The sequence below is a fragment of the Eublepharis macularius genome, chromosome 4 (assembly GCF_028583425.1).
Source record: "Eublepharis macularius isolate TG4126 chromosome 4, MPM_Emac_v1.0, whole genome shotgun sequence".
In the NCBI taxonomy this organism is placed as follows: domain Eukaryota; kingdom Metazoa; phylum Chordata; class Lepidosauria; order Squamata; family Eublepharidae; genus Eublepharis; species Eublepharis macularius.
Window position 1 is genome coordinate 167,316,827 of NC_072793.1, and position 17,630 is coordinate 167,334,456.

General features: G+C 44.4%; 2 protein-coding genes across 2 annotated transcripts; both read right to left on the reverse strand.

Annotated features, from left to right (window-relative positions):
- Window positions 1-771: 771 nt before the first annotated feature.
- Window positions 772-7,889, reverse strand: LOC129327433 (zinc finger and SCAN domain-containing protein 31-like). The gene is made up of 5 exons (XM_054976079.1): window positions 7,843-7,889; window positions 5,621-6,538; window positions 4,004-4,130; window positions 2,552-3,286; window positions 772-2,142 (listed from the first exon to the last, which is right to left on the reverse strand). The coding sequence occupies exons 2-5, from the start codon at window positions 6,353-6,355 to the stop codon at window positions 2,096-2,098; spliced, it is 1,644 nt and encodes a 547-aa protein (XP_054832054.1). The 5' UTR covers window positions 6,356-6,538; window positions 7,843-7,889; the 3' UTR covers window positions 772-2,095.
- Window positions 7,890-10,657: 2,768 nt separating this feature from the next.
- Window positions 10,658-16,531, reverse strand: LOC129328532 (zinc finger protein 883-like). The gene is made up of 2 exons (XM_054977652.1): window positions 16,463-16,531; window positions 10,658-14,238 (listed from the first exon to the last, which is right to left on the reverse strand). Exon 2 carries the CDS (start codon window positions 14,074-14,076, stop codon window positions 12,289-12,291), a length of 1,788 nt encoding a protein of 595 aa, XP_054833627.1. The 5' UTR covers window positions 14,077-14,238; window positions 16,463-16,531; the 3' UTR covers window positions 10,658-12,288.
- Between the last annotated feature and the right edge of the window lie 1,099 nt (window positions 16,532-17,630).

Genomic DNA, 17,630 nt, shown 5'->3' on the forward strand with positions numbered 1-17,630 from the left:
CATGCTGAAGAACTATTTTTACACCATGGAATTCCCTAAATACCACAGTGCCATCACTTCGGTCCATTTCAACATTTCACCTTCAGCATTACTGGAAGGGAGATATTTACATACCCCTGGTTCTATCTTTGCCAATTGGACAGTTAAACAATGGAACATGTTATTCTACTGTGTATTTTATAATGATATTTGTTCTTTATATATGACCCTGTTTTATCTAAGATCTCAGGCAAATCTGACAAATTCTAAACATCCCTCCTCCTTGCACACTGCTCTAATGAGACCCCCTTCAAAGTGGCTAAATTCTGTGCTTTGGTGTGGTTAATGAGAAAGCAGAAGCTCAAAACCTTTTATCAATCATGTGTTACTGAAATTAGGCCACATTGAGGCTATACATTTTTTTTTGCTTCTATATAGATTTTGTATCTGTACATAGATCATGTGGCCAAACTGAATTGCTCATTGCTGACCAAAATAAAGAATGACCATGATGAAAACTCTGTGGCACCCCACTTCCAAAGCCCAGCCACTGTAAGCAGGCAAGCTCCTCCACTTGGGTCTACCAGGATGCTCTACTCCTGGCTTCTCTCCCTGGACATCCATCCTCTTCTGTCTGTCTGCAGCCACTGGTCCCCTCTCATCCTCCCTTCCGTCATTCTGGTATGCCAGCATCCTGGTGCTAACCGCCTATTTCTTTATAAAAATACCCTCCTGAAGAGATCTGTTTTACATACTGTGGAAAGCCAAAAGTGTGGGAGTCTCATTCTCCTCCTCAGGTGGGCTGTTCTACTGGGTGGGGCCACTGAAGAGAACGCACGTATACAACATGTCATGCTCAGGTTTGACAGTGCTGCAGAGGGCCCTGTCAAACAACTGAGAGGGAAATGGGGGAAAGATGACTAGCAAAAGGAAGTATGTTAAGCCTAAGCATTCAATAAATATAGGACAGTGGCTATGGCTCAGAAGTAGAGTACCTGCTTTGCACGCACAAGGCCTCATGTTCAATCTCTGGCATTTCCAGTTTTTAAAAAATCAGTTGGTAGCTGATGTGAAAAACCTCTTCCTAAGACCCTGGAGAGCTGCTGTCTGCCTGAGGAGCAAGAGTCTTATTCAGTATAAGGCAGCTTAATATATGTTCATGTAGAGCCTGGAGATTTCCCAAAATTACAACTGATCTTCAGGATACAGAGATCAGTTCCCTGTTTCAGAAGGCAGACTCTACTGTGTGCCATTGCCTCTAGATGAAATCCCTTCCTAACCCTCCCCCCACTCCACAGGCACCGCCACCAAATCTCCAGGGATTTCCAAGGCCGGAGCTGGCAAACCTCAGTATTCATGTGTGTATGTTCAACGGACCCCTGTACTTTCCAAACCTATCACATTTCCCCCCATCCTTCCTCAAAATGGCATTCTCCTTTGCTCTTTTTTAGCCTTGACTTGCATGGTAGGATAACCTGAGAGTGAGTGACCAGCCTAAGTTTTATTTTATTTACTGTATTTATACCCCTCACTTTTTCTTCTCAGTGGGGACCCAAGGGGGCTTACATAATTCCCCTCCTCCGTTTTACCCTTCCAGCAACTCTGTGAGGTAGGTTAGGCTGTTTGTGTGTGACTGGCTTAAGGTCACCCAGCAAGCTTCCATGGCAGAGCAAGGATTCGAACCTAGTTCTCCTAGATCCTACTCTGACATTCTAACTACTACACCCTGCTGGCTCTCTGTTCATTCCATGGGCTTTATAACAGAGTGAGTATTTGAATCTACACATCCCCCACCCTAGTCTGACACTCTAAGCTCTGTGCCATACCAGTTCCATACAAATTGCTGAGATTTACTGTCCAAAGGGAAAAGTCAATCACTGCTCTTGAAAGTCTACATTATAGTGCAACAAAGTCTGGGTGCCAATGGGGAGACTTGCCTCTCCCCCCAATAAAGACAGTATGCCATGCGAGCGCAGTGCATTTCTGGGATGGTTCACACAATGGAATCGAGGAACTTTGCTCCGCTGGGAATCCAGAGGGCTCTGCTCTCAGGTAGCCACTCTTCCCTGCTCTTCGTGGTCCCAGTTGGTAAGGAAGGTTAGCTGTATCAGAGAAGTCAAGATGCTGCCTGGAGACTGGTCTGGAAAACAGGTCCTTCTGTATCTGAAATTTACATACACACATATGACTAGCATTTAACCAAACAGTAAAGAACAGCAGCAGTAAACCACCGTCTACTAGAACAGATAAGCCTTCGGGAATTTTAGACACATCAAGAGAAAATCGTTCTGTATAGGATCCACACACAGGGCATTTCATAGGTGTGGTGCTACCACAAAGAAGGACATGCTTTATTACTCATGCTGGGTGCTAACCAACCTTACCTTCCAGGAAGATGGAACCCACATCACAGCCTCCTTTGAGAACATTCATACACTCCTCCTACATATATTCAAGCTTATAGTCCATACTAAAGGATTTCCCAGAAATTTCCAGCATTTACAAGGGGTACTATCTCATATGAATTCTCAGAGGATCCTTAAATTTTGGTTAAAACACTTCTCACACTTACCAGATGTGTATGGTTTAAGCCCCCTGTGGATCCTGACATGGGCAGCAAGGCTGCCTTTTGCACTGAAGGTCTTCCCGCAGTCTGAGCATTCAAACGGTTTCTCCCCCGTGTGGATTCGCTGATGCCGAACGAGGTCAGAGTTCATGCTGAAGGATTTCCCACACTCTGAGCATTTGAATGGTTTCTCCCCTGTGTGGATCCTGTGATGCCTAACGAGGTCATAGTTCATCCGGAAAAACTTCCCGCAGTACAAGCATTCATATGGTTTCTCACCCTTGTGGATTTGATAATGCCTGAAGACCCCATACTTGGTACTAAAATATTTACCACAATCTAAACACTTGTACGGTTTCTCTCCTGTGTGGGTTTTTTGATGTCTTATCAGTTTATCCTTCATACGAAAAGACTTTCCACAGTCCGAGCACTGGTATGGTTTCGCACTAATGCTGGTTCTCTCATGTGTCATGAAGTTTGATCTCTGATTGTATTCACCTGAGGTCATTTTTTCTGATGTCATTTCATTCAAACCTTGATAGCTCCCCCTACTAGTAATGGATTTATCTGTTCTTTTCTCTGGGCAGGTCCCCTGTTGCATCCACATACTATGTAGACCCACAGACTGCTTATAAGACTTGATGCCATTCTCTGTGGCTCTTTCCTCTGACACCCCATGTGGTCCATCTTGCTCAGAATGTTCCTGACTGTCAGCTTCCTCCTTCCTCAGGAATCTCTTATCTGAAGTTTAAGGAGAGAGTAACAATAAGAATTTCCATAGTGGTCTAGAAAGCCAAGGCACAGACATAACCTCGACAGGACATAGCCATGCCTTTATACTACCAAGTTGACAGGGTGCGTGCATTGAATTGTGTCACTTTTTAATTTTTTTGCTGCTTTCAGAAATAGGGCCCACCATGCCTGCAAGACAGACCAGGCAGACATGGATGAATTTTACAAATCAAACTAGAAATCAAAAGGCACTTAGTACTCTGTTATTTTTATCTCTGTTCATTCTCCCCGCTCTTGGATACACGCCTCTTGGTGAGGTTAGGCATTGAAGAGCATTGCACGATACCATGATGGTCACAATCCGAAGTGGCATCGTGCAATGTGGGGACACTCCAGCAATCAGGGATTGCTCCTTAGAGCAATCATTTTAATGCATGATGTCACTTCCACTTATGCAAGCAGAAGTGATGTTGGTGCATTGCTGCAATGGCACTCCTCCAAATTTCACCCACTGCAGCACTGGGCAGCAGAGGAGGAGGCAGGAGTTCTGCCCGCACTATAGCAGGTGACCTGGCCCTCCAGGAAAAGCAAAACCACAACGAATTGTGCAAAAGGGACTCTGCAAATAAGTTCCGGTTACATAACTGTTAGTTGCGGTAGCCAACATTTCTTGGTGCAGATTTTTTAAAACAGAGAGTGCACATAAAACCTCATCCCTATACTTACCCATCAAGGTGAGATTTCCTTCGTTCTCTTGTTTCACCACACTCCATGTCTGCCTCTGTGCATTGCCCGGAGCAGCCCCTTCTTCACAAGGGAAATTCACTACCGCCTCCTGGAACAAATCAGTCTCCTGAAATGGCAAATGTCATTTGATTCAAATATTCATACTGAGCAAGAAGCTGGACTCTCCACAATGCCAAGATACCAGTGGCATTTATTTATTTGATTTCTATCCAACCTCAAGAAGCACAGCTTCTAAAAGCACAGGAACAAAGCTAGCGGAAATCGTCTTTGTAAACTAAGCACCTTACCCTTTGCCTAACCATAGACCGCAAGAGCCAGGCTATCATTTTATTAAAGACAGCTTAGTCAATGAACTGTATGTGTGTTAACTGATTGATTGGATCAACATACATTTTCATATCAATAAAATAACAATTTTTGAAGACAAAGACCTCCCTTAATAGTTGTACATGCAAACATCACAGCAGAAACCATGCCTTAGAAGAGGCATTACCTCCTTAGAATACAGGAAATGACTTCTTCCAAAATAGTATATGAAGAGGCATTCCCTCCCTGCATGAGAGAAGGAGGAATACCTATAGTACGGCATCTAATGTGGTATTCCCTTCACTGAGAGACACAAAGAGGAATGCATCTTAAGTCTCTATCAGTAGGAGAAGTCCCTCCTGTGTGAGATGAGTGAAACACCCCTTGCAATTGCCATAGAAGAGGCATTCCCTCTTGTGTACAACCAAGAGTGGAATGCCTCTTCCCCCAAAGCCAAACAAACCAGAGGCAGCACCACACAACAGGACAAGGTAGAAATCCAAATGGTGCAGAAAACACATGTATTGGTCATTGGCTACCCACTTAAATTTATGGGTCACTGCAATAGTTAGTAATCTTGGCCTCATAAGCTTCTTTTGGATTAAAAACTTGACTCCACGTGCAAACTATGAGCCAAAACACACGAGAAGAAATACCTAGATTCAGCACGTGTTCTCTTACCTCAAGGTTTGCCGGGATCTGTAGGCTCCTGGAAGCTTAAAGTTTAGCATTTACAGAGCAGCAGGAAGGGAAATACAGGCGCCTGTATTTCCCTTCCCCTTCCTGCTGCTCTGTAAATGCTAAACTTGTTCTCTTACCTCAAGGTTTGTTGGGAAGTGTAGGTGTCTTGGCAGCTTAAAGTTTAGCATTTACAGAGCAGCAGGAAGGGGAAGGGAAATACAGGCGCCTGTATGCTAAACTTTAAGCTTCCAGGACGCCTACAGATCCCGGCAAACCTTGAGGTAAGAGAACACGTGCTGAATCTAGGTATTTCTTCTCGTGTGTTTTGGCTCTATGTCTTTATCCAACTCCTCTTGAAGAGCTAGTTGGCATCGTATTAGGATTTCTAATATCTGTAGGAATCGGTTTGTCAATGAACCCATGAGATTTCTGTCTTCCTTCTGAGAAAGTGCCTGCTACTCATATCTTTGCAAGTAGCCATATTAAAACACACACAAACACTACAAACACTACTGCCCTGTTAAGCTATCATTGTAAGGAATCAAAAAAGACATTTAATGGGTTAAATGCTTCAACCTCACATAGGCGTGTCGAAACCCAGACACTCACAGCAGGTTCGCATCTCCTGGCTTCCCTCTGCGTCAACAGGAAACCCTCTGCCAGGGCCACTGCTTGGGCACAGCTCTGGGGGCCCTGCCCTTTCACCCAGTTCTGGATTCGCTGTGGCAAGATGGCTAGGAACTGCTCCAGAATCACCAGCTCCAGAATCTCCTCTTTTGTGTGCCTCTCTGGCCTCAGCCATTGATAGCCAAGTTCCCATAGCTGGCTGAAAACCATTCGGGGACCTTCAGCTTCACAGTAGCAGAACTGTCTAAAACACTGGCGCTGTGCCTCCACATCCTCCCTCTCTCTGTCTCCGTTTAGTTGCTCACAGCGCCGCTTCCTTTTCAGGCTGTCCTTCCCCTGTCCCTGCTGGGCTGCTTCTTGGAGACTCATCAGAGACCCTTTGCTAGACAGCTGGCTGGCCACAGTGTCTCCCTCGTAGGGAGCCAGAAAAGGCTTTGCACCCCCCCAGGATGCAGCTTCTGGCAGAAGTGGGATCCCCGTCCCAGAGTGAGGCGACTCCATCGCCTTGAGAAATGACTGCCACTGGGTTTCCCAAAGCTGCAGCAGCCCCTCGCACCCCATGGGTCCCGCCCGGGCAGCCCCAAGCAAGGCTTTTCCAGATCCCATCTCAAGTTTGGGGTCTCCTCGGTCTTTCCTCTCCATTTTCACCCCTTGTTCCAGTTTTACGTGGAACTGGAGATCTGGAGCTATGAATTCTCTCTCTTTGTCTTCTGCCATTTCCTCTGGCGGGGAGACGATTCTCACAGCTCAGTGCCTGCTTTGCCCCTTTTTGTTAAAGCCTCCAACTTTGCAGATGTGGTTGCGCCAGCACAATTGGGTGACTCTAAATGACAGATGAATGCTCTCTCTGCAGCATTAACAACAGTGTGGAAACTGAAGCTTTTCCAAGAGGCTTTCTTTCTGATGGGGAAAAAACAAGGCGATATCAACAATTGTAATAGTTATGGCAGTGATGACACAATTCCATTCGGGTCAAATGGGTCCAGACCTATCAGTTAAGAACTATTGGAGCCCCCCTCCGAGGAGGAGGTCCAGGCATTTTTATTCCTTTATGCAATAAAGAACTCACTGACAGTGTCATTCTAAGCACAGTTACACTCTTCTCAGACCATTGACTTCAATTACTTTAGAAACATGTAATTCTGTGTAGAATGGCACTGTGAATTTAGTATTTTTCTGTCAAGTTTTAAATTATTTTTGTTAGCAACTTTAAGAAAGGGCTTTGACCATGAACAGTGAAAGATAAATCAAGATGGGTAGCTGTGTTAGTCTGTCTGTAGCAGTGGAAAAGAGCAAGAGTCCAGAAGCACCTGTAAGACTAACAAAAATTGTGATAGGGTATGAGCTTTCATGAGTCACAGCTCACTTCTCCAGATACTCACGAAAGCTCATACCCTACCACAATTTTTGTGGTGAACTTGTGATCTAAACCAAAAGTTCATCCGTAATAACATTCGATCCATAACAACATCTAGGTACCAGTCCTTAGTTTTAGTTTGTAATGTGAATGTGTATTGCGTCTTTTTAAAAGATGTATAAGCAAGATGGTATGCTTATTCACTGTTACATGCATACAAGACTTTAGTCACATCCCTAGAAGAGTAAAGAGTGGTGAGAGAAACCCATAAATGGCTAAACACAATCAAAAGATACACAACAGGGAAGGGAAAACAAACAAAACCTGCGCCCACCCCCACCAGGAAAACTGATGTATTTTGACTAGTTTATAGGGAGGAAAGATTTGTCAATGAGCATTCGCCATGACTAGTTGGTACCACCCATGACTAGCTGATCTGACATACTGCCTAGATCTGGCAGACCTACATTTAAATTCTCAGAGCCAAACTACAAGTGATGAATGACACAGGTTGGACACGTGTCAACTTCCCTCAAGTTTTGATGGGAAATGTAGGCAGCTTCCTACCTCACAAGGTTGTTGTGCAGAGAAAAGGGGCGGGGCAGAGCCCAGGCACGCCATCCTGCCCTCCCCCAGCTCCTTGAAGGAAGCGACACACGCTGGGTTCTTGCTGGGCTCTGCAGGGGAGCCTCAGTTTGGTTTGGCAAGCAATGCCATAAGGTGAAAAGTTCTCTGCCCTGGTTCTGATGCCAGGGAGATCCTGCCCCTCTTAAGGTCGGCCTTTCTCTTTTTTTCACCACCCTAGCATTGGGCATTTCCCCAGATACCCTCCCAACTTAATTTGCACCTTTCTTTAACTCACTGCCGCTCCCATGCATGAACCTTCAATTCTTCTGCACGGCGAGGAATTTTACAAACCCGCGTCGGTTTCCCGGATGGGCGCGACAGACAGGCGTGTTCTCCGTCCCTTTCTCTCCCCGATCTCTATGATCGCGCCCTCTCTCCTTTTCCTGCCCCCTTCCCCAATTCCTCATCCTTTCTAGGAAACCGACTGCCTCAGTTGCATTAACCCTTAGAGGCGACACAGGTCGATACTTCGGCACGCCGCAATTCTCGCCACTCCTGAACTGCAACGCTTGGGGGCTGGCAAAAAAAAAAAACCGGTGGGTGCTCGGTGCCCCTTCCCGACGTCTGTACTTCATTTACCTATCGATGGCTAGATTTGAGAAAAATTAAAATTAAGTAGCTTCGCTTACCCATTATTACAAAACCAAAGCTTAGTATCTTCTTGCCCAAGTAATGCTTTTCAGTGCTGTCATTTTCCTTCACTTTTCTTGGTCTTTTAAATACTCTTATTACCAACTGCTGATACATAATGGGAGAAAGGGGAGAGGGTTAGGAATGGTAGGAGGAAAGGCAGTGTAGAGCAGTGGTTTGAATGCCAGGCTGAAATCTGGGAGGCCAAGGTTCTAATATCGACCCTGCCCTAATGCTCGTTCAGCTTAATGCACTTTGTGGGGTTGTAGTGAGGACAAAATGAGGGGAAACGATGGCTGCTGCGCTGAGTACCTTGGAGGAAGGGAAGGATAAAAATGCTCCAGCTAGAAAAGAATCTGCCATTAAACTCCACGTTATTTTACTGCATTGTTAGCCTTATTTGCATATTATTTTGCAAAATTCCCATAGAAAGAGAATTAAAAACAAAAGAGGGTCGAAGGAAAATGAACACTGTCCACAAGCAGCACATGAAGACAACAGCCTTTATTGTTGTTTCTTCCAGCACCTAGTATTCAGTAGACTGTCACTGAACCTGGAGGCTCCATTTAGCCAAAGCCTTTGGTGGACCTCTCCGCCACGAATTTCTCTGATCCCCCTATAAAACTATCTAGGCCAGTGGCTGACACACCACCTCTTCTGACGGTGAATGCTGCAAGCAAATGTGTCATGGAAGAAGGGAACAATCAATCTTAAGCAAGTCTACACAGAACTAAGTACCATGTTATTCACGGAGCCCTACTCCCAGGAAAGTGTTTTTAAGATGGCAGTTAAAGTCGTTTTTCTTGCACCTGTCCTGAATCTCCCACCCACTGATTTCTCTGGAAGGCACCACGTTCAGCTACTTTGAGAGGCAGCAAAACTCTCTGTCCACTTGCTGTGCGTCATTTCCCTAGCAGCTCTTCTATCCCACCCTCTTAAATGACCTTTTGGTGTGTGCCCATACTTTAAAAGCCTGGTAGGGTAAGTGATCCAGTATTTTAACCAACTGGGTTGCCATTTTCTATACTATTCCCAGCTTCACAGGATCCTTTCTGAGTTGAGAGAACTGGAATTGGATGTAGCATATAGATGTACATGAAGTCCTTACCAAACCACGTAGAACAATTTAATAAGGAGTCATCTTCGATTTCCTTAACTACACCGCCCCTTTCCTTACTTTCAAGCACACCCCTTGCTGCCAGATCCTCCCAAATTTGTAACTGCAAAACTGGAAAAACTAGTTATCGACTCATTTATCAATGTGGCCTAGAAATTGAATATACAAGCTGTGAGAAACCATAAGAGCCTCCATCTGTGAATCCCAAGCTGCCCCCCATCTTCCCCCTAGAACTCTAAACACTCATGGGGAGCACATAGGCTAGTTCCCTCCCTCATTTCCCCCTACTGACTCTCAGCTACTGCTGAATTCTGTGCCTCCTGGAGTTAATTTACAAAATCTTATTTTTCGGCATACCTTGTGGGTAGCATCCATGCAATTTGGCATGTACAGAAGAGCTTATGTGGTGTAAAAGTGTTGGACTATAATGTGGGAGACCCAAGTTCAAATCTCCACTCTGCCATGGAGGTTTACTGGGTAACCTTGGGCCAGTCACACTCTTTTAGCCTAACCTACCTCACAAGGATGTTGTGAGGATAAAATAGAGGAGGGGAGAAGGATGTAAGCCGCTTTGTGTTCCCACTGGGAAAAAAGGCAAGGTATAAATGATGTAAATAAAGAAAATAAAGATAAAAATTAATACATCAGAGCAGGCAAGACCCAGAATTAGATCCCTTCTGATGGTTGTTGTGGATTTTCCGGGCTGTATAGCCATAGTCTTGGCATTGTAGTTCCTGACATTTTGCCAGCAGCTACAATGCCAAGACCATGGCTATACAGCCTGGAAAATCCACAACAACCATCGTTCTCCAGCTGTGAAAGCCTTCGACAATATATAGATCCCTACTCTTTCCTGAAAGTCGTTAGGTGACTTTGGGCCTGTCACATGCAAAATATATAATAAATATACACCTTTTGCTGCAATTGGCCCAGGGGGCTTAGCTACTTCCCTATTAAATGTGGTCATTATTCCCAGCTAGGGAAACTAGCATTTTTCCTCACACTCTGTTTATCTTCAGAGCAGTTCAGAGCTTCAGACTACTTTTCCAGTCTGTGGAAGAAAGACTTGTAAAGCTTCAGTGTTCTTCTGTATGAAGTGATGGTTATTCCTGTCCTCAGACAGTCACTATATTAGATAATCCAAGTAAGAAAAGCCCTGCTGGATCAGACCAGAATCCCTTTTCATATAGTATCAAAGATTAAAAATCTGTATCAGATTAAAACACACACTCATAACTCGTCTGAAAAGATCAATGTTTTTGATGTTTTATAAAGTTCACCTGTACAGTCTTCCACTATAAAACACAAATTTAAGTAAAATATAGAAAAGTTATTTTTAATAGGGGGTGAGTAATGCTCTAAAAGTAATTTTAAAATCTACCTCACACCATTTCATTATTATTAAGAAGAGAAGTTGAGAAGTTTGCCAAAAGACCAGTTAGAATAACAGAAGAAAGAATGCTAAGTCAAAAAGGCAACAACAGAGAGTTCATGTGTGTTTAAGAAGTTGGTAAGTGAAGGCAATTTCAACCAAGGACTGCCCAATCCAAGCCACATTTACTCAAAAGTAATTCCCCACGGAGTTCAGTGTTATTTAAATTACTTCACACATGGAACATAACCTGTGCCTCTGCTCTGTAGGCCGGAGTAGGCATGCCACACAGCCTCCATTAATTGCTCTTTACATTTCTACCTTCCTGATCTCCTGATCAGTTGGCATGCCACACGGGAAGACTCAGGGAGTAGTTTAAATGTGTAGCCATAAATCTCTCATTCTTCTCAGAGCAAACAACATTCCCATACACTCTAAGTAATATTCTCCTACGCTCAGAAGCTCATGATGTACCTTTCTGTTATGCTCCATAGATAAGACAAAAGCCTGATCACAGCATATTTGCGTAGTTGGCTGCAACTGGTTTGGAATGTGTAACTGTTGCTACAATTGTTGCTATAGACATCTTCTTAATAAAACACTCGCCTCCATCTTGGAGGGAGAGACTTTGCATCCAGATCTTGTATCGTGTCGTTACTACACTGCTCATTTTTAAATATTTGTGTCACTAATTTCTCATGTGCAGTTTTTTGAAACTGTGTTTAAATATCCACAGATTGCTGCTTCTCCTTCAAGGTACCATCTCTGGGATGGAATATGTGGAAGGAGCAGGATAGTCTGTATGTGAAAGCAGTTCAATAATCTGTAATCTTTGTGGGGTTTGTGCTCACGTGTAGGAAGACTGCTTTCCTCTGTCCCCACCCTTGTATCAGAGAGGGGAAGAAGGCAGAACATATAAATCTGTGAAAAAGTTAAAATGTAAGAGAAACAATGCAAGAGAACATCAAACAAGCGGTAGTTGACAACAGCAGAGAGGGAAACAGAATACAACCCACATGGGCATCATGGTGTTCCTGGAGCACATCTGCTTCTTCCCCAAAGCAATGAGCCAATCCCGGCTTCCCTCCACCTCACCAGAGCTGGATGTTCTTCAGAAGATCCCAACGAACATCACCTTTGGGCCCACAGGGAGCACCTATTTGGGCACAGTTGTCTCCATTGTAGGAGGCTGCTTGATTTGGAACCGCCCACTATTCTAAGATTGCGCCTCACCATGGCAGCCATTTTATTATTAGTCCTGCCTCAGACACAAATACTTCGTGGTGGTACCCACTACCCTTTCTCAAAACTTCCAAGTGTCCACCATTTTGACAAGGTTAGGAACACAATCTATTCTGTTATGTTTCTAAGAAAGAAGATACTGAAAAATCTCACAGTCCAAGTTTGGTTTCTCTCCACGTGTGAAGAAAGGGAGTCACATATCTAAACAAATGTGACCTATCACTGAAAAGGTAATAATTTATGAACATTTGTGGGATCTCAAGTGAGCAAAAAACAGTGGCCTCTGACTGATAGCCTCTCCACAATCAGAACCTCTGTGCTGTTAAGTGTGTATTTTCTGATTGTTTCAGTGCGTTTTCTCCTGTAAGGCTTCTCCTATGTGCAATAAAAGTTGATGAGTGAATGAAGCTTTGATCACTGTAACAAGAGTTGTACAAGTTGTCCTCTGCATGCATTCTCTTATGATGGATAAGATCAGAAATCTCACTGAAGCATACCCTACATTCGGAGCATTTGTGTGGCTTCTCCCCTGGGTGTGATTGCATATGCTTGACAAGGTTTTTTTGGTGAGTGAAACTCTGACCACATTCTGAGCATTTATGTGGTCGTTCTTCAGCGTGGATTTGCTGATGCTGTACAAGACGAGAACTTACACCAAAACTTTTCCCACAGTCCAAGCATTTATAGGGTTTCTCTCTCGTATGGGTTTGCTGATGTCTCAGAAGGCAAGAACTCAGACTAAAACATTTCCCACAATCTGTGCATTTGTATGGTTTCTCTCCTGTGTGGGTTCTCATGTGTATAACAAGGCTTCCTTTCTGAGTGAAGCTTTTCCCACAATCTGAGCATCCATATGGCTTCTCTCCTGTGTGAGTTCTCTGATGTCTAGTGAGGTCATGTTGAATTATAAAAGATTTCCCACAGAGTGAGCATTCATATGGTTTCTCTCCTGAGTGGAACTGTACATGAGACATGAAGTTTCCTATCCAACGAAAGCTTTTTCCACAATCTGAGCATTCATACGGTTTCTCTCTTGTGTGAAGTCGTTGATGTTCTATAAGTTTAGAGTTCACACTGAAGGATCTCCCACAGTCCAAACATTTACATGGCTTCTCTTTTGTATGGGTTTTCTCGTGTGCAACCAGGTTTCCTTTCAGGGAAAAGCTTTTGCCACAGCTTGAACATTTATATGGTTTCTCACCTGTGTGACTTCTGACATGTGTCACCAAGTTACATTTCTTGCTGAAGTTTTTACCACATTCTGAGCATTTATACTGAGTGTCTCCTGAATGGGTTCTGTAATGTCGAATGAAGTCTGAATTCATGCTAAAAGATTTCTCACAAATCAAACATTTATACGGTTTCTCCCCTGTATGGTTGCGATGATGTCTAATAAGGTCGGCGTTCTTACAAAATGATTTCCCACAGTCTGAGCATTTATAGGGTTTTTCTTCTGCATGGATTCTTTCATGAATTACAAGGTTTCCTTTCTGGGAGAAGCTCTTCATACAAATGCCACACTTGAATGGTTTCTCCCCTGTGTGCATTCTCAGATGAGCAACTAAGTGGCTTTTGGTGCTGCAGCACTTCCCACAGTTTGAGCACTCGTACGTTTTATCTCCTGTGTGGGTTCGGTAATGCCTGATAAAATCAGAGTTCATACAAAAAGATTTCCCACAATCAGAGCATTTATATGGTTTCTCTCCTGTATGGTTGCGGTGATGCCTAATAAGGTCAGCATTCTTACAGAAGGATTTCCCACAGTCCAAGCATTTATAGGGTTTCTCCTCTGCATGGATTCTCTTGTGAACTGCAAGGTGTCCTTTCTGAGAGAAACTTTTCCCACACATTAGGCATGAGTATGGCTTCTCTCCTGTGTGGGTTCTGTGGTGGCTAATAAGGTGAGCATTCATACTGAAGGATTTCCCACAGACTGAACATTTGTATGGTCTCTCTTCCATGTATGTCCTAATATATGGAGCTTTCTCACACTCGTCAAAAATTGTATGTCCCTCATCCGTCTCTTTCTTCTCTTTTATTGCAATTTCATTTTGGTCTTTGCCACTTTCCCCACATGCAATGGATATATCCATTCTCAACTTATGGGCATTTTCTTGTCATCTCTCAATGGCTTCTGCCCCCATTTAAAATTGGGGGGATGCTCTTTTGGGCTGTTCTCACAGGCATCCCACATCATTGCTCAGGATCTTTTGAGGAGTGATTGTTTCCAAGTTCTTTGACCAGAGACCCCTCATCTGAAGAGAAAAAAAAGAGATTCCAGTGTGAATCATAGTCTACATCTGAAGGTAATGTAATAACTTTAGAAAAGAAGCTTGTGCTAAGGAGAACATATGATGCCTAGAGGTTGAAAATTCAAGACCGCCATCAGTTCTGAGAAAGGCATTTGTAAAAAATGGTGTCAGATTAATAGAAGCTAATAGCTATCTTACTATATAATGAGTAAGCGTATTCAAGATGACTCACTTCCTACCCTGGTGCTCCACCAGAGGGCGCTGCTGTGGAGGGAAGCCCAGGCAAGGCACCATGTCCTTCCAGAAAATGTGCCCTGGTGGGAAGCCCAGGCTGGGATCAAGATTGGAGTAGGTGGCTATGCTCACCCCTCGCCTTCACCCAGCTGGTATTAGGAGCAGAGCAGGTGTCAATGCCTGCCCCCACCTTAACCCAGCTGATATTAGAAGCGGAGCAGGTGGCAATGCCCACTCCTCGCCTTAACCCAGCTGGTATTAGGAGTGGAATAGGTGGCAATGCTTGCCCCTCCAGCCAGCTAGGATCAGGATCAGAGCAGGTGGTAATGCCTGCCCCTGCCTTCACCCAGCTAGGATCAGGAGCAGAGCAGGTGGCTATGCCCACCCTCCTCCTTAACCCAGCTAGTATTAGGAGCGGACTAGATGGCAATGCCCACCCCCACCCCCGCCTTAACATAGCTGGTATTAGGAGCGAAGCAGGTGGCAATGCAGCCTTGGGAAAGCCACTTCTCTCAGCCCCAGCAAACATGCTATATTGTGATGATAATAGCAACATCGACTTTCACTTTTCTAAGTGGGGCACTAATCTATCTAGAAGAGTGGTATAAAAGTGGTTGTTGTTATCACTACTTTTGGGTCTGCAGGAAACAGTAACTCAGAAACAGCTGCCTCTGGCTAACTCCTAACATTTTGTAATTGGCCCCAGCCTCCATGGCTGCCATTTAGCGCTTTGCCCTGCCCTGCCCCACAGCAACCATTCTCTGGGGATGCTCAGTGCCCATTCTCAATACACTAGTACAGTTGCCAATTCCAGCTTGGGAAATTCCTGGAGATTTGGGGGCAGGACCTGTGGAGAGTAGATTTGAGGAATGGTCTGAGCGCAACAAGGATGTGATGTCATAGGGCCCACCTTCTGAAGCAGCTATTTTCTCCATGGGGACTGATCTCTGTACCATAGGACTGCCAGCTACAGGTTGGGAAATTCCTAGAAATCTTGAGGGTGGGAGAGAACGCGGTTTGGGAAGGGGAGGAACCTCTAATACCACTGAGTCCACCGTCCAAAGCAGCCATTTCCTCCAGAGGAACTGCTCTCTGTGGCCTAGAGATCAGTTGTAATTTCAGGAGATCTCCAGGCCCTACTTAATCAATGGCAACTCTACAAAAGGGCCTAGATGTTCACAAAGGTGGAAGACTTCTACAATATGTTCACAAAGGTAGAGGATTTTCTTTTAGCCACCAATTCACAAAAGAAAGCTAAATTCCTACTTTGCTCCAAACAGCATTTGGAAAAGCAGAGCAAAATTCTTTCCTCTCTAATTATCCACTCATTTCCTTGGATTTCCATTGCCAAGCCTGCTCCAATTCTCTGAACAAAACTGCCCCTAATATTATTTATTGTCCACCTTTCTCGCTGAGATCCAAGGCAGATAACATACTGCAAGTGAATACAGTATAATCAATACCTAGGACAATCCCTGAGTAAAAAATATGACCGTTTGGACATTCAATGAAAACAGGTTCATTTTTTAAAAAGTATCTCCTGCCTTGCTGACCTCGGAAGGATCACCAAATGAACCAAGCTAAGACTACATTTTTAAACAACTAAAACATTAAAGAATGAGTTTAAAAAATCCCTTTGTTAGAGACTGAGCGCTCTTCTGATTAAGTCCTTGGGGTTCTCTCCTCCCTGCCCCGCACTTCCAAATTTTCCATGCAGGTGTGCAGAAAACAGAGGAATGTTCAATTCTGGAGAGGCTCCAGTGCTCAGCAGCCCCCTTTTAAGGGAGGATACTAATGAACAATATACTCCATGGGTCTCGGGATGTAAAAAAGGGACTATGGCAGATCATCTTCCATGGAAACTCAGGCCCATTCGCATGTCCCGGAAAGATTCTTTCCCTCCAAATGCTCACTGCGCTCCCCCAGGAAATCTTTCTTTGTCCTTGTATTCCTTCCACCATTTATTCCCCCTCCATCTGAATTTGCAACTCACCTACCCGGCAGCCATTCAAAAGGTAGCTTCCCCTGGATCAAGAAGGCCGACCAAGAACGGACAATTTCTCAGTTCCCAGGCCTCTCTAGGAACCCACCTCAGTCGTTTTAACTCTTCAGTGTAGCGCTGCCGAGGTCTGACTCGATTCCTTGTTTACCGTTTTAGCAAACTACCTTGGAGTCAGGAAGCAATTTTCCCTAGGTCAGTTCGGCTAGGGATCCTGACAATGTTTCGCAAGGGTCACTGGGAGTATGTGGGGTAGCTGTGAGTTTCCTGCATTGTGTAGGGGGTTGGACTAGATGACCCTAGTGGTCCCTTCCAGCCCTATCGTTCTATGAAACTCTTGCTTGGTCTTACAAGGATGTCTGTTCAAGAAAAATTGTGAGGCGCACAGTTAATATGCTATTGTAATTTGTGGGTTAGGTGTGTGCCGCTACTTTGACGGGGTTGACAACTATGGTTCCTGGAGAATTGAGGGGCAGTGCCTGAGGAGTAGTGTTGCCAGTACTGGGATGGGAAATTCATTACACTTCAGCAGGATCTAATGCAAGGCAGCCATTTTCTCCAGGGGAAGCGTTGTAATTAGAGCGTTGACCATTAGAGCATTGTAATTCCAGGAGATCTCTGGGCCTCACCTGGAGATTGGTAACACTGTTAAGGGAGGCCTTCAGTTTCTCCTAGTCTATGGTATGCCACAGATTCCTCCTGCTAAAGCTGTCTTTTTCTCCTGGGAAAGAGATTTCTGTAGTCTGGAAGTCAGTGGTCATTTCAAAAGAACTCCAGGTCTCACCTGGAGGTTAGTAACCTTGTTTATATACCCTATTCTTATACAGTTAGTAGGCTCAATGCAAGTTATTAGCCATCACATACAAAGCTCTTCATGGCCTCGATCCGTATTCATATCTGCAAGATTGCCTCTCACCCTATGCTCCACCATGACAGATTCAGACTCGTTCGTCTGTTCAGGGCCTCTTGTGATGTCACCTGTTCACATGCATTCTCTCTTGCACCTACACGAGGATTTCATGCGGGTTCCCACCTTTCTGGCAATTCACAAACTGTGCAAAACTGAATTATTCATGAGGGCTTTTTTTTTTTTGGTTACACATGCAATAGTGCTATATTGTAATGAAATATTTCAGAAGGATGCTTTGGTAAAGACACAAGG

Bases quoted from the DNA above. Each gene is read 5' to 3' on its own strand.
- LOC129327433 (XM_054976079.1), bottom strand. From the start codon at position 6,355: ATGGCAGAAGACAAAGAGAGAGAATTCATAGCTCCAGATCTCCAGTTC. The intron at 4,131-5,620 runs GTGAGTGTCTGG...TTGCCATTTCAG, and splicing joins CCAGGAGATGCGAACCTGCT to GAGACTGATTTGTTCCAGGA. The intron at 2,143-2,551 runs GTAAGTGTGAGA...TGTAAATTTCAG, and splicing joins GCTTAAACCATACACATCTG to ATACAGAAGGACCTGTTTTC.
- LOC129328532 (XM_054977652.1), bottom strand. From the start codon at position 14,076: ATGGATATATCCATTGCATGTGGGGAAAGTGGCAAAGACCAAAATGAA.